Below are 24,576 nucleotides of genomic sequence, written 5' to 3' on the forward strand. Positions count from 1 at the left end.
TCTAATAAGCTTACCCCTTTGATCTCCTTTAAATCTTACCTCACTCATTTTAAATCTCTTATTATAGACTTTGCACCTTGGGAAAAGACTATGACCATTTTCCTTCTATGTGCATGATTTTATAAACCTCTGTAAAGTCAACCCTCTGTTCCCACTCCAGGGAAAAAAGAATCCCTGCTTATTCATCTCTTCCTATAACTTATCCATCAGTCCCAACAGCATCCTTGTGAATAATTTCTGCAGTCTCTCACACTTAATCACATTCTTCCTAAAGTATGTAACAAAAACTCCACACAATGCTCCATGTGCATTCTCACCAAATTCTTGTACACCTGTTACATGATGTCCCTACCTTGATGTCCTGGCTCCAAAGGGCAAGCATGTTTTATGCTGCCTTCACTTTCCTGTCATCTGTGCTGCCATTTTAGTGCTGGCACTATATATACACTTGAACCTCTTTCAGTTCTGTTACATACCTGAGAGCACTGCCATTCACTGTGTGTGTCCTGCTGTAATTTAACTTTCCAATATCTATGATGTTACACTAGAATTAGTTAAATTGCATCTTCCTTTTCCACTTACGCAGTTAATGAAAATCTTATCATAATCTGAAATAATTTTCTTCACTGTCTACTAGGGTTCTAATTTTGGTGTCATCCCTTTATCTTGAAACTTCTATGGACCAGCTCTCGTACTGTCCAAACTGAATATGTTCTCTTATGTGCTGTTCCTCCATAGAAGGCTACAAATTTTCTAGTTGCTTTGAAAATATCAATTTGTTCAGACCCTCACTCTGAGATGTCACTTTGGTCTGATTCTCCATGTTTTGCATCTTTAATTTACTCCACAGATAACTCACCAAATGGACACAGTTTCATAATATCTTGCTGTCATTATTAAAATCATTAATAAAATCACAGAATAGTTCAACACAATGCAGCCATTCAACCCTTGGGAGTTCCTACAGGCTTAGCTAATCTCAATTTTCTGTTTCTTCCCTATGCCTTGCAAAGCTTTCCCTTCAGATGTTTATGCATTCTCTTGTGCCAGTCACTGGATCATATTTTGAGAGACAGGTTCTCCTTACATGTGGAAAGGCAAGGGTTGATTTTGGATAGTCAGCATGGCTTTGTGCATAGGAAATAGTGTTTCAGAAACATTTTTTTGAAGAGATGACCAGGAAGATTGATGAAGGCAATATGATAGACATTGTTTACATGGCCCTTGGTAAAACTTTGAACAGGTCCCATATTGTAGGCTAGTCTGCCAGGTCAGATTGCATGGTGTCCAGGCTGAGCTGACCAAATGGATAGAGAACTGGCTTGATGGTAAGAGACAAAGAGTGGTAGTGGAGGGTTGTTACATAGATGAGAGGCCTGTGATCTATGGTATGCCACAGAGATTGGTATTTGGCCATTATTTGTCATCAGCATTAATGACTTGGATGACAGTGTAGTTTGTGGAATACACCAAAAATAGAGGTATAGTAGACACTGAAGAAGGTTATCTAAGATTATGACAGGATCCAAATGAACTGAGAATCTGGACCAAGCAATGGCAAATAAAATTTAGCTCAAAACAAATGCACGCTGTTGCACTGCAGTAGGTTAAATCAAAGTTACTGGTACAGACCTGGAGAGCATTGAAGGATAAAAGACTTCAGGGATAGGTACATTGTGTGATGAAAGTGGAAGCGCAGGGTGATGAAGAGGTGTTTGACCTAGTTTGTCAGTCAGGGCATTGAGTACAAGAGCAGAGATGTCATGTTGCAACTGTACAGATTGTTATTGAGTGTTCACTTGGAGTGTTGTAGTTGGAGTGTTGAGTGTTGGTTACCCAGAAGCTGATGTGCTTCATGCAGCTCATTGAGATGATGTCAACTCTCTTAGCATCCCTTTCAGTTTCATTCCCCACTTACACCCTGCTATTTGTTTTCCCCTCATATTTTATCAGCTCCCCACTGATTCTTCCATCCATCCATCCATTCTGGGGCAATTTAAAATAGCTGCTTAACTTACTGGCACGTCATTGGGGTCTGAGTAAAACCGAGCAAATAGAGCAAGCCAGTACATTCACAGGGAATATTGAATATAATCTTGAGCAACGCAGAAACTCTTTCCAAGTGAAAATTAGTGGAAAAATTCACACAGTGTTAACAGCATGACTGAAACATTGATGACCTTTCTGTAGTTGATGATAAGATCAAAGTAGCTTTATTATTTCTTTGGTTTAAAATCTATGAGTTTTATTGGGAGTTTAATGTCAAGTCAAAGTTCAAATTTATTGTCGGAATACATATATCACATTACATACAACCCTGAGATTCTTTTTCTTGTGGCCCAGGTGATGATGTTTTAAGAAAGTTGCCTTTAACCTCAAGGACCATTACCACCCAGGCCATGCCTTCTTCATTCTGCTACGATCAGGAAGAGATACAGGAGCCCAATGTTACAAAAACAGCTTCTTCCCCTCTGCCATTAGATTTCTGAATGGACAATGAACCACAGACACTACTTCATTTTCTCTTTTTTACATTTTTTTTAGCATTATTTGTACCTGGATTGCTACCACAAAACAACAAATTTCGTGACATGTTATTGACCATAAATACTGTGAAAGATTACGTTGTGTTTGTATTGATTATATATAGATATATTTTTGGAGATAAATTGCAGCAGATTTTTTTAGTGTAGGTCACATACAAACACTTTAAAACAGATCTTATTTAAAATACTGGAGCTCTGCTCATGCTAGACAGATCGGTGCCAAGAGCCTTTGCTAAAGCTTTGGAGTGTGCCCAAAAGACTTCACTAATGGACTGTTGTTTACAAAAAGGCAACAGATGAAAGAACGTCGGAGCCGCAGGCTGTCTGGAGTGGAACTTGCTGTTCTCAGAGTGTCATGTGATTTTGCAAGGTTACAGTCAGCAGCAGCAGCTGAGACTGGAACAGGACAAGCTGGCAAGCTTGTGGAAAACCCCATTTGGAAGACTGGTTGTGACTGCTTAGTTCAGCCTGGTCAAAGCCCAGAAAGGAGAGGACTGGCTGCCTAATGTTTCACTTGAAATAAGAGAAGCAAAAAGGAACTCTGTGGTGACTTGAAAGAAAGAGGTTATCATCTGGAGAACCCTGAGGGGGCAAGATTCGTCAGCAAGACCTTGAAGTGGCTGATTAAAAAAGGAATCAGTTGTTGTGTCCTGAAACAACAAATCTCTCTCTGAAAACCAACAAGAACCTTCCTGAGCAGTAACCATTTACCTTTCAAGCACCAAGTCTGGTGAACTTCATAAATGTTAAATTCTTTGCGCTGAATAAGAATTGCCTGCAACCAGTAAACTTGGAGGAATGAGAAGTGAGATTGAATTGTGAATCAAAGAACTTTTTTGAACTTACACACACGTTACATGCACGTGTGCTTAGAATTAGAAGGGGGTTAAATTAGGTTAGTTAAGTTAATAGTGAGAAGTTAAAGTGTGATTCTCCTTTCATGTTTAAAGATAATTAAAAGCAACTTTTGTTTAAGTAACCATTTGTGTTGGTGAATATCTATTGCTGCTGTGTTTTGATATCATCTGGGCTCATAAGTAGAAATTCTGAGAATTAGTATTGTTAACGGTAATGGGAAAAAAAAACTACTCAAGAAAAGATGTGTTTACAAAAGAGAAATGTGAACAAACTGCAATATAGAAAGTAAATATTCTGTAGCAAATAATGAGCAAAGTAAGAGTCCTTAAATGAGTCTCATGCTTTTTATACAGTCACTTTGTTCCGGGATATTTGCAGTTTTTCTTGCACTGTTCCTGCTGTGTAAAAAGCACTGACACGGAATGGAGGTGTCATTCCAGTCCCGGGTTTATTTTTTAACTGGCAACAGAGGTAGTAACAGTGCTGGAACGCTGTCAGTATAAAAAGGGCAATCCGGCATTCTGGCACCATAATGGGAAAGGATGTGTTTCTACAGTATTTCCTTTAGTTTATTTACCTGTAAGCATTTGAAACTTGGACAACAGGAAAAAAAAATTAATAACAATACCACTGGCCCACTCTCTCCCGACAGCCCACTGCCTGCTCTCTGTTGCTGTGGGCTGCTCATGGAGTGGGTCCTTCCATTGAAGGAGTGGAGGCTACCTCAGTAAATATATTTAAAACCAGGTTGGATAGATTTTTATATATTAGGGAATTCAGGGATATGGGGAAAAGGCAACTAGGTGGAAATGAGCCTATCATCAAATCAGCCATGATCTCATTGATGGGCTGGGTGGCCTATTCCTGCTCCTATTTCTTATGATTTGAATGGTGGGTCAGACTCAATAGGGCTGAATGGTCAAACTGCTCCCAAATCAGGTTGAAACATTAGCCATCCATTGCCTTCCATGGATGCTGCCTGACCCACTAAGCTCCTCCCACATTTTGTGCATTGCCCCAGTTTTCAAGCATCTGCAGTCTTGTTTGCCTGTGGTAAACTCTCAGCTATCCGGCATCTGTGGGAAATGGGGAGGGTTTATCAAGTGTATAGAATTGCGTGCAAAAAGCAATAATTATGTAAAATTTTGCAAGATATTTGTAGAAATATAGGAATAGTTGCCAGTTGCATGAGAATTCCATATGCATAAATAGGTAAATGAGTTACAGGAAATGGGTGTAAAATATTAAAAATGCTTGTAGAAGTCCACCTCTTTTCCCAAACCCTAATTGTTATAATTTGAGGAATTGAGATTTCCTTGGTATTATTCAGTGTTTGTATTTTAAAGTGGAATTCTGTTGCAAATAATAACTGTTTAATATTTTTTATTAGCTGTTATCTTTTTTTGTTTTTCACACATCCATAGATTGTTGTCTTCTGAGATTTTACCTTGAATTCAGTGAATAAGTAAATATGCTACACGTACACTGATGTTTTTCTGTGTTTCAAACTACTCATCCGTATATATGCCATTCAAAGTATATTATTTTCCTTTTATAACCATTTACAGAGCGGAAACAGGCCATGCCGGCCAGCTGGGAAATTGAGCCACTAAATGGCTAATGGAATTTAATGCAGATAAATGTGAGGTGTTGCACTTTGGAGGAGCGAATCAGGATAGGACATATACAGTAAATGGTCGGCCATTGAGGAGTGTGGAGGAGCAAAGGGATCTGGGAATACATATACACTGTTTCCTGAAAGTGGCGTCGCATGTGGACTGGGTTGTCAAGAAAGCTTTTGTCATCTTAGTCTTTATAAATGAAAGTATTGAGTATAGAAGTTGAAGTTATTCAAGTCACTGCTGAGGCCACACTTAGAATATTGTGGGCAGTTCTGGTTTATTGCATAAAGTATTACCATCTGTTTAATTAGATTGCCTTATTGTCTTTAATGTAAAACATTCATTACAAATACCAATTACCAATTGGTATTCATTACCAATCTATTCAAGAAGCACCAATTCTATCAATTTAATTACATCCTTCTAATTGTGTAATAAAAAGATTGAAGTTCATTGTAATAAATATACTTAAATGGAAGTTGTTTTAGGGTTCTCAATCAAATATTAATGGAGGTGCTTATAATAATGTTCATAATAATGTTTCAGCTTTTGACCAAATGGCTGAAGAAGTATTAGCCCTTTTTCCACTGGCATCCCAGTTAATTGGCTGTGCAGTATCCTGGGATAGGAAGTTATGCTGTTTCCACTGGGCCTCCTCTTTTAACACTGACTACTTTTTCACAAGCACATCTCACCCCTGGGGATTGGAGAGTCTACCTTCGAATGGAATAGATGGAAGTAGTCCTTTTCCACTGGTTTAATCAGCACGCTGGCGTCAGATGCTGGGGATATGACATGGGGTAGAGACCGTCAGTACCTGGCATGATTTGACATCTTTTGATGCCGGCGTGCTGATTGTTTTTCTTTTCCACTGGACCCTTAACTGGTTAATTCCTGGGACAAGGTGCCAGCGGAAAAGGGGCTTCAGAAATATGTATTTGATCTGTAATTGAAATTATATTTCTGTATATGGCAAATAAGCTTTTAAATAAACTGGGGAAAAAAACACACAAATGCTGGAGAAACTCAACAGGTCAAACAGTGCCTTTATATTTGCCAAAGTAAAGATTTATCACCAACGTTGGGGAACATGAGAGATATCCGAACAAAAGGGGGAATGAGGGGTGGTGAGTGTGGGAGCTGATTGGAGTGGGATGGGGGGGGTGGGGGGTTTAGGGGTTAGGAGTCTAGGCTAACTGGAGAGGGAAAGGAACTTGAATAACTCATTTTTTTGTCTGGGCACTCTCCAACCCCAGGGCATAAACATTGAGTTCACTGCATTCCGCTAATCAGCTTGTCTTTTCTCCCCTCACCCTTCCCTTAACTAGTTATTCCAGTTCCTTTCTCCACCTTGCCTGAATTCCTCCCCCACCCCACTCCCCCCCCCCATCCAACCTATCATCTCCCACCCTCACCACACCCCCTTCCCACTTTTGTCCAGACACCTCTTATGTTCCCCCACACCTTGATGAAGGGCTCAAGCCCGAAATGTTTGTGATGTATCTTTACCTTTGCTAGATCAAGGCATTGTTTGACCTGCTGAGTTTCTCCAGCATTTGTGTGTTTTTTTTTTCACTTAACCACGGTGTCAATAGATTCCTGTGTTTCACCTTTTAAATAAATCTAATCATTGTTCTCTTTAGCTTTACTGGCTCAAATTCATTTTTTTCTGAGGTACATTTATATTCATCAATAAAAATGCCAAAACAGCAGGAGTATTTACTTTGATACTAGACACTTCCCACTTGCTCCTTGTCAATCAAAGCAATAGAAAAGAAATAAAGCTCTTTTTCCATTTTGTATCTCTTTGTGCCAAGCAACATTACAGTATAAAGTGGCTCCCAGCAAAACAAATTTTGACACTTTGCCAGAATTTAATCTGTTTGGATACAGATGCAGTTTGTCATGGAGATCTGAATTTTATTTGAAATACAAGCACATCATTGCATTTCACAAGCAGAACTAAATCAATGTAATTAGATGTGCTGTACAGTGAACATTATGTATTTTGGCTGTTGCTCAGATTTATTATTCTGATATAGTAGCTGAATGAAATGGTGCTAATACAGTATATCACAATTTCAAAGGAACAATACTTCAATGTAACACTATTATGGTTCACTCTTTTCAATATGATTGTTTATTGATTTTGTTTTCTCCAGTCCATGCACTCTCTAATTTATTTAGTTCAAGTAAATTTAAATGTGAAAGCTATTTGACCATTCTAAGCTCAAAAAATAAGCTTTTGCAATTTGATGGTATGGGTGAGGGAGGAATCAAATATATTTAATTTTTCTTTTTTTAAATTTTTTGCATGTTTACTAGGCTGTGTGAATCTGGAAAAGGTGTGTTCTGTGGTTAATGAAAATACAGATAGTCCCTGACTTACAATGGTCCAACTTAACAATTGTTCAAAGTTACGACAACTTAACAATTGTTCAAAGTTACGATGGTTCTTTCTTTTTCAATCTTTTTATTGATTTTAATATACAATAAACAATGGGTGGAGAGAATGATACACAATTAAAAAGACTAAAATATACAACAGTTAGTAGATAATAATAGTATCTTCATCTCCCCATAATCAAAGAGAACATTCACGTTATAGTAAAACCCCTTGTACTTAATGTAATGAAGAAGAGAAAACAAAAAAAAACTGGAAAGCCTTGGATCAGCATTCATCAAATATAAGAAGCCTGGTGAAACTTAGTGGTATCAGGAAGGGACAATAAATCAAAGAAAACATTAGAAATTATATCATACGAACATATTGTATGAATGGACACCAAGTTTCTTCAAATTTAACAGAGGGATCAAATATAGCACTTCTAATTTTCTCCAAGTTCGAACAAGCCATGGTTTGAGAAAACCATTGAACTATAGTCAGCAAAGTGGGGTCTTTCCATTTAAGAAGAATTGCTCTCCTATCTATCATAGTTGGTAAATCTAGCAGAAGCCAGACAACAACCTACAACTGCTTCTAAAACTCCAAAAAGAGCAGCTAAGGGATTTAGTTGTAAATCAATTGCAAGGATTGCTGAAAGACTGCCAAAGACATCTTTCCAATATTCTTCCAGACCTGGTCAGGACCAAAACATATGGGTCAATGAACCCACTTGCGAATTACACCTTTCACAGATTGGATTAAAATTAGGAAAAATATAGACAAGCTTGTCCTTGGACGTGCACCCTATGTACTACCTTAAATTGAATAAGGGAGTGTCTAGCACACATTAATGACATTAATTAGTTTGAGAATCTTTTCCCATATCTCTCCAGGTAAAGATTTGGAGCTCCTGCTCTCGTGCCCTTTTAAATTTTTCAATTGAGACTGGTTGCAGTTTTAATAACATCATATACGATTGCTATTAAACACTTCAGAGGGACTTAAACAAACAAAAAAAGTATCAACCATATCCAACTGATAGAGCAGGAGAAAAATTAGGTAATTCAGCACTAAAAATACGTTTAATTTGAAAATATCTAAACAAATGCAAATTAGGCAGACCAGTTCATAATGTAATTATGAAATTGCAGTAAACAGGAACAATGGAGGTCAAGTTGAGGCCTTGAAGACCAAGAAAACTTTCTGAGTGAGCTGCTTGTAGGATTGCTAGAAAGGAAAATCAAAACCCCCCGTATGACTGCAAAAGACCTTCAGGAAGATTTAGCAGACTTTGGGATGGTGGTGCACTGTTCTGCACGTGCACGCACCACAGTAATGTACACACAGTAACACACTTGTGTTGTGATGAACCAGAGTCATAAATATGAGAGATTGCTACTAAATTTGATATGGGTGTGGAAGATGGATTTTAAGGTGCTATATGTGTAAAATGTGTTGAAATGAAGGGATATCTCTTGATTAATGGCATTTGTACATTATAATCTTTCACTGAAACGTTTGGGTTAATATATTTCTAGATAATCAAGAGATAAATGTCATGCCAAAATAAATTACTCAAGATTTGTATATGTGTTACCTTTTAGACTGCTCGCATAATCTTCTTGTTACTCAGCATTCAGTAGGTTGTGGGTGAGTCAAATAATTTTTTTTTAATTGAAAGTGAAGTGGAAGTGATCTTTGGAAACTAAAGACTGAAAGGAAGTGGAGCTATGATAAATTGTGGATCCAAGGAGGTTATCTTATTTGTATTATGGAAGGTTTCCCTATGACATGTAGAATAGACATTGCAAAATTAATTATTGGCATGTTGGAATTGAAGAGTTCTATAACACGGAAGCACACCTTTCAGTCTAACTTGTCAATTCCATCCACTTCCTGCATTCGGCTCATATCCCTCTAAGCCCTTCTTCTCCATTTATCTGTCAAATGTCTCCCTGCCTCTACCACTTCATTGAGCAGCTAATTCCATATTTACACCACCTTGTGTGTGAAGAAGATGTCCCTTGGGTCCCTTTTAGATCTTTCCCCTCTTACCTTAAGTCTAGACTCTAGTTTTAGATTCCTCTATGCTGGTAAAAAGTCTATGACTATTTAGCCTAAATCCCCTCATGATTTTGAAAAGCTTTACAAGGTCCACCCTTAGCTTCCGATGCTCCAGGGAGAAAAGTCCCAGTTGATCCATCTACTCCTTATAATTCAAGCTCACCAGTGCAGGTATGCACTGCATACTGGATATATATAATTTGTATGTGTTCTGTATTTTTGCATGTTTTTGCACTGAGGACCGGAGAACTCTGTTTCATTGGGTTGTACTTGTATCACTGGATGATAATAAACTTAAATTTGAACTTCAGGCATGTCAGATGCTTTCTCAACCACCTTGTCTTTGTCAATTTCATGGGTCTCTGTATCTGAACCCCCGAGTCTCTCTATTCTGTTAAACTGTCCAAAGCCCAACCATTCACTGTGGTGCTGCCCTGGTTTAACCTACCAGAGTGCAAAGTTTCATCTGCTATTCTCTTCAGACATGTGTCAAAGCCATTTCATCCTTCCATTTGCCCTCCTAATTTCCCTTTTTAATGAACATCTACATTCTCTCTATGCTGGTCAAAGAATTCAAATTTAATTTCAATTGAATTGCTTTATTGACACATGTACGAAAATATAGTTAAGAGCTTTGTGTTCTGTGTGATTGATACAGCAGGTAGTGTAATAATATTCAAAATATAAAACAAATATATCTGACAACAGTGCATGGAGTAATGTTACAGTAGTCAAACATTGCAAGATATAGAGAAAAATAAAAAATTGCAGTGAAGGGAACAACAAAAAAAAGTTAGCGCAAGGACAGCAATTTTTGCCAACGTGAGATCCATTCAAAAGTCTGATATCAATCGGATCATTGGAACATCAGAGAACAACAGAGGTCCTATCCTAAACCCATCTCAGACCATAAGGCTTGCAGGCTCTGTGGGAGCAGTGAATTAGTGCAGGGTAGGGTTCCTGAGAGGGAGAACACGACCCTACTGAGAAGAAAATGCTTGGGAGAAGATCTACAGGCTAGGACACTACTGCAGTGGATGAGTGAGTGGTGCAGCAGCCGAAGAACTCAAACCCGGCTCAGGACTGCTGGAAACCATGCATCAGGACTGAAATTTGTAAGGGTGCGGAGGTGACCAGGGTTCCTGAAAGGTTTGAGGTGCTGATAGCTTCCAAATCGAAGGGTGACTTGAATGCCTGGAGTTTGGGTTCAATACTAGAACAAAGAGGAAACTGTGTGGCTACAGAGTTTACGGAAGCACAGGAGGCAATGGCATCGGAGGAGGTGGCGAGATCTGTAGACATTGATATTTCTAGGGAATCTATTTTGCTTCTCATTCTCTTGCTAGGGCTGCTGGACTAGTGGTACCCATTTCTGTTTTTATAGGCAAACAAAAGTGAACACAATTTTTGTAGTATGTAATAACAAAGGAACCTTGAAATAAATTGTCCTTGAACCCAGAGTTTCAATCTCGAGATTTTTTTCTGTGAAGGGTGGGGTGGGGGGGGGGGGGAGGGCGTAGAGCCAGGATTGTGATGTCCTTTAATATTTTAGCAGCTCTCCCAATGGAGCAAAGGGTATAGGCATAGTTGATGGAAGGTAGGTTGGTTTGCGTGATTGCCTAAGCTGTATTTACCTGCATTTTCCTCTGGTCTTGAGCAGAGCAACTTCTGTACCAATTTGTGATACATCCATACAGAATTTCTGTCATGCATCTTATTGGAGGACCTTGCCCGAAGCCAGCACATTGAAGTAACTGCGAAGAAGGTACACCAATGCCTTTCTTTTGAGAAATCTGAGGAGATTTGGCATGTTATTGAAAACTCAATGAAAAGTCTACAGGTGTACTGTGGAAAATGTACTGGCTGGTTGCATCACAGTCAGATTAGTAACTCTAGTACTCAGGAGCATAAAAAGTGGAAAACTTGGCAAAGTCAATCATGAGCACTAGCTCCCATCCATTGAGGACATCTATGTAAGATGCTGCTCAAGAACGCAGGTGACGCAATAATGTACCCCCCATCACCCTGGTCGCAACCTCTTCTCACTGCTGTCTCAGGCAGAAGGCACAGAAGCCTGAAGACCAAGAACAGTTCTTATCCAACAGCTCCCAGATTCTTGAACCTCCCCATACGTGCATTCCTTTAGTGGTCTCGAATTAGCTTGTCTAACCATGAACTAGTCTGTGGCCACCAAAAAAAATTGTTTGGCCTATTGAAATTTCACTTTTTTTTTCTTCTTGCTCTATCTACAACTTATCAACTCTTGAATTTAACATCTATTTTTCTGTCTTGGTATATTATGGTAGTTTAATGGAGCCTTTTTTTTTTGGCTATGCCCCCCCCCCCCGCCATCCTTTTTCCAACTACATAAAAAAACATTTGTTAAGTGAAAGGAAGGAAAAAAAGGGCTTTTACCGGTGGGGAGGAGGGGAGAATGGCTGATTTAGTGTATACCATTGCGGTTCCTTGAATACCTGTTTGGCTGCAGCAAGTTAGAATGTTGGTGCATCTGAACATTGTGTGTAGTGTGTGTCACAATAAATTCTCATTACTCAAAGTTGTTAAGAGACCTATGGATCATGCCAAATTTTGTGTGAGACCTTGGTGTGCTTTCTTGATGGTAACGCAAATGGATTCTTTTGATTTGAACGGTTTGCTATTCACATATGTCTCTTTTTTTTCCTGCTTAGACCTTTAATTTCTCTGCCTGCCTTTCCCTTCACTCTAAAACAAAAAAAAATTGCTGTCCCTGAACTCTTCCTATCTCTCTTTTAAAGACCTCCCACTTACCAGGTGTCCCTTTACCTGAAAGCTTTGCAAGCTCTTACCTAATGCCATTATAATTAACCTTCTCTTGCGTTGATTAAGATAATTGGGTAGATATGGCAAAAGAGACATGTATGGAAAGATAAAAAATTGGTTAAACCATTGTGAATGAATAATGTACTTGGTAATGGTGGATGATGTTTCATTTAATGACTTTTGAGAGGATAGGGAGAAATTATAGAATCTTGAATCAGAATTGAGTAGAACCCATGACAACCAAATGTTGGGTGTCTCAGAGATCTATTATACTTTGGCCTTCCTTGGTGCAGTCCATTGCGATCTGGATGTCGATTCTGTAGTTTTCAGTCTGCCAGATTCTACAGGTGAATTTTATTCTCAAGATAAATTTTCCCATTGTGTTGTTCTTGGAAAAGACTGGTATCCTCCATCCTGTTTTGTTAGTAACTGGAACAAAAACAATACAGAGAGGGCAAAAAGATAAAGTTGATAAAACATTCATACATTATATTTAAAGTCAAATTATCATCATGTATTTTGTGGTTTGCCTTCAAAAGGGCATCAACCATTCCGTGCTCAAGAAGTAGTACGAGCTGCCTCAATAATTATCACCCAGTTGTACTAACTTCTACTGTAATGAAATGCTTTGAGAAGTTGGTCATGGCCAGAATTAACATGTACTTAATCAAAGATCTGGACCCACTGCAATTTGCTTGTCGTCACAATCGCTCCACAGCAGATGCAATATCGCTGGCTCTCCACTTAGCTCTGATCACCTCAAAAACAGTAATTCATAGATATGGCTGCTCTTCATTGATTACATTTCAGCCTTCAATACCATTATTCCCTCAGTGCTGGTCAAGAAGCTACAAACTCATGGCCTCTGAACCCCCATCTGCAACTGGATCCTTGACCTTCTCAACGGAAGACCATAATTAGTATGAATTGGAAATAATGTCTCCTCTGCACTGATTATCAACACATTCACACTCATTATACACCCATGACTGTATGGCCAGGCACAATTCCAATGCTATCTACAAATTTGCCAATAACACCATAGTTGTTGGCAGAATCAGAAGCAGCAATGAGAGCATAAGATAGATCAGCTCTTTGAGTGGTATCACACCAACAACCTTGCGCTCAACATTAGCAAAGCCAAGGAAATGATAGTGGACTTCAGGAGGAAGTCAGGGGAACACTTCCCAGTCCTAATCGAGGGCTCAGTAGTGGAGAAGGTCAAGAACTTCAAATTCCTGGGTGTTAACATCTCTTGAGGATCTGTTTTGGAGCCTCCTTCACAAAGAAGTGTTGCTAACGACTATACTTTTTGAGGTGTTTGAGGAGATTTGGTATGTCACTGAGGACTCTATAAACTTCTCCAAGTGTACTATGGAGACCATTCTGGCTGGTTCCATCAATGTCTGCTATGGAGGCCTCCAATCTCAGGACAAGAAAAAATCCCCAGAGGGTTGTTAACTTGACAGGCATTAGACTTCACTCCATCGAGGACATCTACATGAGGCAGTGTCTTAAAAAAGCAGCCTCTATCTTCAAAGACCCCCCCCACCATGCCTTCTTCACACTGCTAACATAGGGGGAAAAGGTACAGGAGCCTAAAGGTGAGCACTCAACAGCACAAGAACAGTTGCTTCCCCACTGCCATCAGATTCCTGAAAAGTCAGTGAACCAAAGACACTGCCTTTCTTTTCATGCACTACTTTTTTTTAATTATTTATTGTTGTAAGATGGTTTATAATATGAATGTTTGCACTTTGATGTTACCACAAAACACCAAATTTTGTGACTTGTTCATGACAATAAATTCTGATTCTGTCAAAAGTGTAATGAAACCCAACTTTAAGTACCATGAAGCGAGAGTTAGTCAAGGATGAATGACAGTGATTGTTTTGTTGAGCCCCAAATGTTTTGAAACAGTATGCAAATGATGGTTCTGATTCCCTTTGATGTGAAAATGCTATTTAGAATGTAGAATGGTTTGACAATGAGGACATTATTCATTTTATTTTATGTCCAATTATGAAGCTGTAAATGTGAAATGAAAAATGAACCTTTTTGATCATTCAGTATGATCTCTTCTGGCTTAGATTCACAAAGAGGACTGTAAGCTTCATTATCTAATTATTAAACTTTGTCACCAACAATGTTATTTAAGCCTCATAATAGTTTGACTGTTTTTTCATCCTTCTTGGCATTGCCAAAGGCACCCATAAGTTTCTTTTTTCCCCATACATAATATTCACATTTTGTGAAATGCAACACCTGTGAACTTCTCTTGATATTATATTGTTGATAAATATTTGTAATAATAAATAAACTGGACTCTTTAGTACTGATATTTGCATTAGTTGTTTGTCAGGATTCAGATAATGAAAATCTAGTTAAATGGTTGCCATAATTGCAATTTTCCTATTGAATATTTTTAACATTCTTATTTTTACTAGGTGACATAGGAAATTACTATTATGGTCAGGGACACCCCATGAAACCGCATCGAATCCGTATGACCCACAATTTGTTGCTGAATTATGGTTTGTACCGAAAGATGGAAATTTATGTAAGTTGGTACTTGTATATTTTTTTAAACCTGATTAGTTTAGGGGTAAAGGAAAATCGACAGGAAGTCAACCAGCTTATGCTTTTTGCTTTTTCCACTAGCGACCACATAAGGCTACAACTGAAGAAATGACAAAGTACCATAGCGATGACTACATCAAATTTCTGCGGTCAATACAACCAGATAACATGTCTGAATACAGCAAACAGATGCAAAGATGTAAGATTACAATTTAAATTCTTTGTAAAATACCATTTTATGATTAACTATGGAGGAGACTTTTGAAAGATTCACAGCTATATAATCCCACTCCAAGGTCTTCATGATTTTCCTTCCAAAATTTCACTTATCACCTCGTATTTGTGAGAAAAGTTCAAATTTGTCCTGTCGTTTCTTTCTGCAGCTCCTTCCCTCTTACAGTTGCATAATTTAAATCACTGTGTAATTCTATTTCTAGTTGGTAAGAAAAATAATTGCTATTTTTTTCTCTGATTCCATAAGGAATCATGGTATGGGAAATAGAAATATAAACTTGTGCTGTTATACAAAGAAATGGAGTAGAGCAAAGGGATTATAACTTTTCTCAAAATTCTTTGCAGTAAATTAATTCAACATCAGAGGAGGATTCAATTTAAGATGCCACCCAAAAGTTAGTGCCTCAGTATTGCAAACATCTATTACTCAAAATCATTTACACCTTCAATCTTCTGATTTCAAAGCAATATCAGTTGAACTTTTGCTGAGATGAAATGGTATTAGTATTTACATTTATGATAAACTCAGAGTACCAAAGGTATCACCATTGATTTTGTATTGATAGTTTTGTTCTGTCTTCTGCATTTTTTTAATAAAAAGGAACAAAACTTCAAATGTTATTAATAATTTCAATGTTTTTGTATTGCCGATCATTTTTTTTTTATTTCTGTAGTTAACGTTGGAGAAGATTGTCCTGTATTTGACGGAATGTTTGAATTTTGTCAGTTATCAACGGGAGGTTCAGTCGGTGAGATTTTGAAAAGTTTCTAGGATGATCTTTAGCATTGAAAATTTCCATCATATTTAATTAACTTTTTCAAATTTTATTGCAAGTACAATTTCTACAATGTCAAAGAAATTTTAATTTTCCTATTTTACATAGCTGCAGCAGTAAAACTCAATAGGCAACAGACTGACATTGCAATCAACTGGGCTGGAGGCCTTCATCATGCCAAGAAATCTGAAGCATCAGGTTTTTGTTACGTCAATGATATTGTTCTTGCCATCCTTGAATTACTGAAGTAAGTAAATTAGTTACTAACTTTTTGAGAGCAACACTAACTTTATTTGGCTTAAACTATAAATGCAGTATAATCCAGCTACAAGTATTCAGTACAGTTTTCAATACAATAACATTGCTAAATTGACTTTATTGTAAATTTTGTCAAGGATGCACCTGTTCAATATTTTAAACTTTTAAAGCTGGTAAGTACTGACATTAAATTATATTGAAATGCATCGTGAAAAGGATAGTTTGTTGCACTTAGTTTATGCTGAACCCTTACCTTAATCTGAGCTGCTTTTCCTATTCTCAAGCAAGGGTCTGTCTTTTACCATATCCCTAATATTCTGCTATTGCTTTGCAACTTTCTTTATTCTTTTTATTCGATTATTAGTGTGCCTCCTTTTCAGAAGTGTCTGCAACTTTGAATGTCACTCTCTTTTGCCCTCTATCTGAAATCATTGTCATGTGCTGAATCCATGCCAGAACTGCATCGTGGGTAACACTGTGGACGAATTGTGAATATTTTATAAAACTGAACTTCATCCTTCTCTCCATCCAACTTTCAATTCAGTTTGCTTATTTTCATCAGTTCTATGCTTCCATTTTCTTCGTGATAGCTTGTTGAAACTTTCTTAAATATCTGTCATTATGTCACCTGGATTTCCCTATAGTAAAACAAGAAATTCCTGACAAGGGGTTCTGGCCTGAAATGTTGGTGGCCCTTTACTTCCAATAGATAGTGCTTTTTTTCCAGCACATTTGTGTATTGCACTGAATCCAAATAATATTCATTTTGAAAGAACTTTTTGTTTTTTTCATGTTGTTTTCAGATATTTTCTCGATCTAGATATTTAATATTTTCATAAATTTTCCCAACCTCCTTATGTCAAAATGCTTATTCTGTAATTAGATCATCTTGCACTCACTTTTAAAACTGGATCTTGTATTTCCCATTTTCAATACAGTCCAGAACTCCTCTGTTTCACATTTCCTTTCCCCCCTTGAACCCCTCAACTCTCAACCCCTGCCTCGATGAATTTTCACAAATTTCCCATGGAAATTCAGGCTAATTGCCAGATCCATCTGACTGTTTCTGTTTGTCATCCCTCAGAACCCATGTCATACTCAACGATCTTCTTTTAATTGATGTACTAGTAAAATACTTGACAAGTTAAGATGAGTTTCATTCCAAGAAAATGGCCCTTATTGTAATGTTTCCATGATGCGAAGTTGCGCCTTTTCTGCAAACATCAATACAAAATGAGTTGAAAAGAAAATTGAATGGATTTGCATTTTCTTTTGCATAAGTTATGTGCAGCAAATTTTACTTTTGCATAATGATTTGTGAATTCTGTAAGAGCAAATTTCCATCACCTAAGTTGCCATAAGGTAGGGTATGTCATATAGTTAAAACTTCTCATCGTTTTCCTTCCATCCTATTATCTTCCTTTGTAAATAAAGGAATGAATTAATAAGAAAAGATTGATTCCCTTTGCCCTTTCAATATTTTTATTCCAACATCTTTGTTTTATCATTCTGAATTTAAAGTTATTTGTTTTAATGGTATGGATTTATTCTGCATCTTTAAAATTTTTTTTAAAGCTATTATTAAGATGGTTTCTTTTGAGTTAGTTTTTATTTTCATCTCACTTTAGCAGGGTCACACTTCATCTTTATAAAAGTATGCTACATTTCTCTTCCTCTAATTTTCGGGTTTTTTTTTACCATTGAAGCCTTGGTATCAGCATCTTATTCTGATTATTAGCCTCAAATGTTCACATGTATCACATTATTAACCCTTCTAATGTTTTACTCATAATTAAATTAGCAAGGTTTCTCCACTGGTGACTGCTGTTTGCACAAAATATCTTGCATGGGCTTCAGAAATGCTCTTCCCCTTTCTCCCTACATTCCAATTACCATGCCCCTTTGTCCTGGACTGTCCAAAAGAAGCAGCTCTTAATATCTATCACATCAATCCCTGTTAGAATCTATTTTCAAAAAGATCATGCCACTCTTCAACACTCCAGTCATCTTGCTCTATCTGTTAATGGCAAAACCTACTCATTTCAGGAATCAGTCTAGGATATCTGTGTATTACTGCTCAGCCAAACCAGTCAAGCGATTGATTAACAAATACTAAACAATGAAAATAATCACTGCTAAATGCTAGTTTTGTACTCTCTGGACAATTTTTTTTAAAGTTACTTTAAAGAGCAAAGAAAGGATATAGACTGAGCTGAGGATTGAAATTTATGCAGAAATGACTGGTGTATTAATTGCACGATGTTTAAATTTGGTTTCCATTTATTTCCATAGAAGGGAAAAAGTGACAATATAGCAAGTTGCTGATCTGGCACTGTCTGATATGTCCCCTAATGAAGTTTAAATTTTACCCATGGTATATTCTGACAGCGTAACACTGAATTCCAGTTTGAGGCAAAAATCTTATCACGGCATAATGTATTTTTTGTCATTTTTCTTTGAATTACTGTCAAGAGCCTTGGGACCCACTTATGGCATAGATACTACATTAAGTGAAGGTTTCTATTATTCAAAATCCTCTTAGAAATGGCATTGAATTTATTGGATCATGATATCCTATTTGAGCAGTTTATAGAGAATATGTTTTATTTCTGCAGATACCATCAGAGAGTTTTGTATATTGATATTGATATCCACCATGGAGATGGTGTGGAAGAGGCCTTTTATACAACAGACCGTGTAATGACTGTTTCCTTCCATAAATATGGTGAATATTTCCCTGGTACAGGTGATCTTCGGGTAAGTAAAAAAAAAACTGCAAATGCTTAAACTCTAAAATAAAATCAGAAACTCTTAGAAAGCCTCTACTTTCTTAGAAGACAAAGAAAGTTCAGCATGTCACCCAAATCTCTCAACAATTTCCACAGATGCAACATCAAAAGCATACTTACTGGATGCACCACAATATTGTATGGGACCTGTTCTGCTCATGACCAGAAGAAACTACAGAAGGTAGTGAATGCAACACAATGTAACACAAAATTCGTCCACTCCATCTGCTTCTGCTTAGGAAAGGCAGCCAACATAGGGAAAGACACATCACACTCCGGAGATAATCTCCTCTCTTCTCATTAGGGAGAAGGCTTAAGTATGTGAAAACATCTACGAACAGCCTTAAAGACAGTTTCTCCCTGCAGTCATTGGGCTCCTGAATCAACCGCATAACAATGTTTTCAAGCTGCCCTTGGTGTTGATCTTCCTTTTTAGAGTAATCCCATACACTAAATTTGTGCTCTATACCTGACTGTATGTGATGCCATAGATGACTTGTGTCATTGGAGTCATTGTGTTGTGACAAATGAACTTAAAACATAATTACACAATAGATCGAACACCAATGGTAGTGAGAGAGAAAAACAGAATTACTGTTTTAGGGGGATGGGCTTGTATCAGAACTGAGTAAAAGGTAGAAATTGAATATGTAGAGACAACAAAAGGAACATCTATGATAGGATGGACAACAAAAGAGGGTTGAATAAAACAAGTTAGTGCTCTCAACTCGAGAGGATGGTGAACCATAACTGACCTACCTAGAGAAAATGTAAATTGAAGGAAATAAGAGCAGAGGAAAGAAGCAAAACTAATGTTGAAACTGTTAGATACGAAGCACTGCAGTTACTGCAAATTTAGAATCAAAGAGAATACTGTAAAATGCAGATCGGGGTTAACAGAGAGAGAATAAATTTATTTGTATATTTGGTTAATGACACATCAGAACAATTAAGGGGACTGATTTGAATGGTTATTTACCTGAATTTTTTGGATTCAGTGACAACATCTGAGATCTGTTCCTCAAGTTTACATTGAGATTGATCAGTGCTGGGCTTTTACATTGGCGAGGGGTGTTATGCTTGTTCTTTCAAGAAGAACAACTTTACGTGGGTTTATCAATTAACCGACTTTATTTTCATTGCGTTGCTTCCACCATCTCCAATGACTTCCAATTGTCTTCAGCCAACAATAACTGACGATGTTCATGACACCTCTCACACACACCTCTTCCTGTTTCTGCTCAATAACGTGCTTTGCTGGGAAATGTAGTTCTTAGCGTGAGGCTGCCCAAAGTGCAGGGAAATGGTTTGAAACTGGCACTGAAATTCCAGTCCCAGCAGTGCAGGGGCGCACAATTGGGGAAGGACTAATAGTTTGAAGTCTGTGAACGTGATGCCCTAGACTTTCAGGGTCGCCACACAATACCTCTTTACCCCAGTCGAGTGCAATCTGGTCGCCAATGAAATCCTCTGGGCAGTGGGGAGAATAGCAGTCCGCAACGGTGGGCCAGGTCTGGGTGGATAAAACTGTCAGTTGACCCCGAGTCAAATAAGCAATTGGTATAGTGTCCATGCACTTTAATCAGTTCCATTGCTTTTGTGAGAGGATGGGGGAAAGTCCTGGTCTAGGGTTACTGATGCAGTGACTTGTAAGGGGAACAGTGGAGTCTTTCGACACGCTCTACAATTTTATTGATGTCACACAAACAGATGGGCCTGAAGAGACAGTGTCTCTTTGTTGATTATTCCCAAGGTACTTACACGATACTTAGGATATGACCCTCAAGAGACTATTGTAAAAATTCAGTCAGAATACTCTAAAACCAGTCATCTTGCTGGAGTAGACTTGAACTATCCAGTGAACAGAACAGAAAACAACTTCTGCATCTTCTGAACAAGAACAGTGATATCAGGCAAGAGAACCAGATAAAACAAAAAGGACAAGTTCTGCTGCAACATTTATATGGTTCAGTGTTTGTATGACTGGCTGACATTTTGCTGGTGTGAAATTTGTCCTGGTCGAACCTCAAAAAGCAGTACTACTTTAAGAAAGGCCTTGCCTGTTAAATGAAGATATATTTTGTGCTAATGGGCAATAGCTGTCTAGTCTACTGTATTTTGTACATACTTTGTAACTATGCTTGTTATATAACCATATACAGCACAGAACAGGCCAGTTTGGCCCTACTAGTCCATGCCGGAACAAATCCCCAGCCTCCTAGTCCCACTGACCAGCAACTGGTCCATACTCCTCCACTCCTCTCCCATCCATGTAATTATCCAGTCTTTCCTTAAATGTAAATAACGTCCCTGCTTCAACCACCTCCGCCGGAAGCTTATTCTACATCCCAACCACCCTTTGCGTGAAGAAATTTCCCCTCATGTTCCCCTTATAATTTTCCCCCTTCACTCTCAAACCATGGCCTCTTAATTGAAAAAGCCTATCCACGTTGACTCTCTCTGTCCATTTTAAAATCTTGAACACCTCCATCAAATCCCCCCTCAATCTTATACGCTCCAGAGAAAAAAGCCCCAGGCTCCTCAACCTTTCTCTGTAACTCAGACCCTGACATCCTGTCAACATTCTCGTGAACCTTCTCTGCACTCTCTCTATTTTGTTTATATCCTTCCTATAATTTGGTGACCAAAACTGCACACAGTATTCCAAATTTGGCCTCACCAATGCCTTGTACAATTTCATCATAACATCCCAACTCTTGAATTCAATACTCCAATTTATGAAGGCCAACATTCCAAATGCCTTTTTCACCACTCTATCTACCTGAGTATCAACTTTGAAGGTACTATTTACCATAACTCCTAAATCCCTTTGTTGCTCTGCACTCCTCAATTTTCTACCATTCAATGTATATGACCTATTTAGATTTGCTTTTCCAAAATCCAACACTTCACACTTATCCGTATTAAATTCCATCAGCCATTTCTCAGCCCACTCCTCTAGCTTTCCTATATCTCTTTTTAAGCTACAGTAATTTTCCTCACTGTCCACAATACCACCAATCTTTGTATCATCTGCAAACTTACTTATCTAATTCACCACCCCTTCTTCCAGATCATTAATATATATAACAAACAATAGTGGACTGATCCCTGAGGAACTCCACTAGTCACCAGCCTCCAGTTTGACAAACAATTTTCTACCACTACTCTCTGACACCTCCCATCCAACCATTGCTGAATCCATTTCACTACCTCCATATTTATACCTAATGCCTCCACCTTTTTTCCTAACCTCCTTTGGGGAACTTTGTCAAAAACTTTACTAAAGTCTAAATAGATAACATCCACAGCCTTCCCTTCATCAATCTTTTTTGTAACCCCCTCGAAAAACTCTATAAAGTTTGTTAAGCATGATCTACCCCTGACAAAACCATGCTGACTACTAACTATCAATCCCTGTTCTTCCAAATATTTGTAAATGCCATCCCTCAGAACACTTTCCATCAACTTACCCACCACAGACGTCAGACTCACAGGTCTATAATTTCCAGGCTTACATTTGGACCCTTTCTTAAACAGCGGAACAACATGAGCCACCCTCCAATCCTCTGGCACTACCCCCGTGACCCGTGACATCCTAAATATCTCTTGTTAATGGCCCCACTATCTGTACACTAGTCTTCCTGAGTGTCCTTGGGAATACTTTGTCCAGACTCAGAGATTTGTCCACCTTTATCTTTTTTAACACTGCCATCACTACCTCCTCGGTCATCCTTATATGATTCATGACCTCCCCACTATTTTTCTTTACTTCAACTGGTACAATATTTTTTTCCCTAGTGAATACCGAGGAAAAGAAATCATTTAAAATTTCCCCCATCTCCTCTGACTTTTTACATAGCCTACCCTCCCTATCTACAAGGGGTCAATTTCTATCCCTCACTAATCTTTTACTTTAAATGTACCTATAGAAACCCTTTGGATTTATTCTTACTCTACCTGCCAAAGCCTCTTCGTGTTTCTAATTTCTTAAGATTTTTTCTACAATCCTTGTAGTCCTCTTTCAATTTCTCATCACCCTGCTGTTTATACCTCTTGTACACCTCCCTCTTTCTCCTAACCAAATTTCTAATATTCCTCAAAAACCAAGGCTCCCTATGACTTCCAGCCTTTCCTTTGATCCTCACTGGGACATATCTACTCTGTACTCTCAAAATTTCTTCTTTGAATATTCTCCATTTTTCATTTACATCCTTTCCTGAAAAAATCATGTCCCACTCAATACTCCCCAAATCCATTCTTATTCCTTCGAAATTTCCTTTTCTCTAATCCAGAACCTCAACTTTAGGCCCTTCTTTGCTTTTCCCTAAAACTAATAGAGTTGTGATCACTAGACCCAATTTGTTCTCCAACATTAACCTCAGACACCTGACCTATCTCGTTCCCTAACAGGAGATCCAGTATTACACCGTCCCGAGTCGGTTCCTCAACGTATTGATTAAGAAAACTATCTTGTACACATTTGACAAACTCTAGCCCATCCAGCCCTCTTACTGTATGGGTATCCCAATCAATGTGAGGGAAGTTAAAATCTCCCATGATCACTACCTTATGTTTATTACACATAAATGCTATCTCCTTACATTTGGTGTCTATAATACACTCCTACTAGTGCCCTCATGCCTCCTCCACCCCTCAATTCCACCCAAACAGCCTCACTGGACTATCCCTCCAAACCATCTTGCCACCTCACGGCAGTAATGTCCTCCTTAACAAGCAGAGCAACTCCTCCCCCTTTTTTACACCCTGTTCTATCACATCTAAAACATTTGTATTCTGGAATATTTAGTTGCCAGTCCTGTCTCTCCTGTAACCAGGTCTCACTAATTGCCACAACATCATGATTCCAAGTACCAATCCATGTTCTAAGCTCATCTTCCTTGTTCACTATGCTTCTTGCATTAAAGTACATGCATTTCAGAGAATGACCCTCACATATATTACCTTTTCTACTTTTTACTTTAACCTCCATCCTTCTTTTGTTATCTTTATCATTCTTAACTAGGTGGCCATGCACCCTACACACTGCTCGCAAACTCTGCTCCCCACCCCCCTGCCAAACTAATTTAAACCCTCCCCCACAGCTCTAGCAAATCTGCTTGCCAGGATATTAGTCCCCCTCCAGTTCAAGTGGAGTCCATCCCTTTTGTACAGGTCCGACTTTCCCCAGAAGAGATCCCAATGATCCAAAAATCTTATCCCCTGCCCCCTGCACCAACTCTTTAGCCACGCTTTCATCCCCACATGGACCACGACTTCTGGCTGCTCACCTTCCCCTTGCAGAATTCTGTGAACTCGATCAGAGACATCCCTGACCCTAGTACCAGGGAGGCAATAGACCAACCTGAATCCCCGATCTCATCCAACAAACCTCCTATCTGTCCCTCTGACAAGTGAGTCCCCAACCACAATTACCCTGTTCTTATCCCTCCTTCCCTTCTGAGCCTCAGGGGCAGCCCCTGTGCCAGAGACCTGACCCCCCCACGACTCGTCCCTGATAGGCTGTTCTCCCCAACAGTATCCAATGCCGAATACATGTTGCTGAGGGGCACTTCCACAGGGGTACTCTGCACTGGCACTCTCCCTCACTCACCCAATTCCCTGACTCCTGCCTTCTAGGGGTGACTGTCTCCCTGTATC

The 24,576-nt window shown here is 38.5% G+C and overlaps 1 protein-coding gene across 3 annotated transcripts in view; it reads left to right on the plus strand.

The window, feature by feature from the left end:
• Positions 1-24,576, plus strand: part of LOC138736781 (histone deacetylase 2-like) — a 59,349-nt gene that overhangs the window by 3,118 nt on the left and 31,655 nt on the right. The window contains exons 1-7 of one of the 3 annotated variants that reach the window (XM_069886823.1): positions 8,627-8,846; positions 9,017-9,062; positions 14,726-14,838; positions 14,940-15,057; positions 15,767-15,841; positions 15,977-16,115; positions 18,742-18,883. In XM_069886823.1, coding sequence (XP_069742924.1) covers positions 14,764-14,838; positions 14,940-15,057; positions 15,767-15,841; positions 15,977-16,115; positions 18,742-18,883 — 549 coding nt within the window. In that variant the 5' untranslated portion in view covers positions 8,627-8,846; positions 9,017-9,062; positions 14,726-14,763. Of the gene's footprint in view, positions 1-8,626; positions 8,847-9,016; positions 9,063-14,301; positions 14,385-14,725; positions 14,839-14,939; positions 15,058-15,766; positions 15,842-15,976; positions 16,116-18,741; positions 18,884-24,576 lie in introns of those variants that run through there. The other 2 variants (XM_069886822.1, XM_069886821.1) reach the window with 2 other exon arrangements.

The sequence above is a fragment of the Narcine bancroftii genome, chromosome 6 (genome assembly GCF_036971445.1).
Source record: "Narcine bancroftii isolate sNarBan1 chromosome 6, sNarBan1.hap1, whole genome shotgun sequence".
NCBI lineage: Eukaryota > Metazoa > Chordata > Chondrichthyes > Torpediniformes > Narcinidae > Narcine > Narcine bancroftii.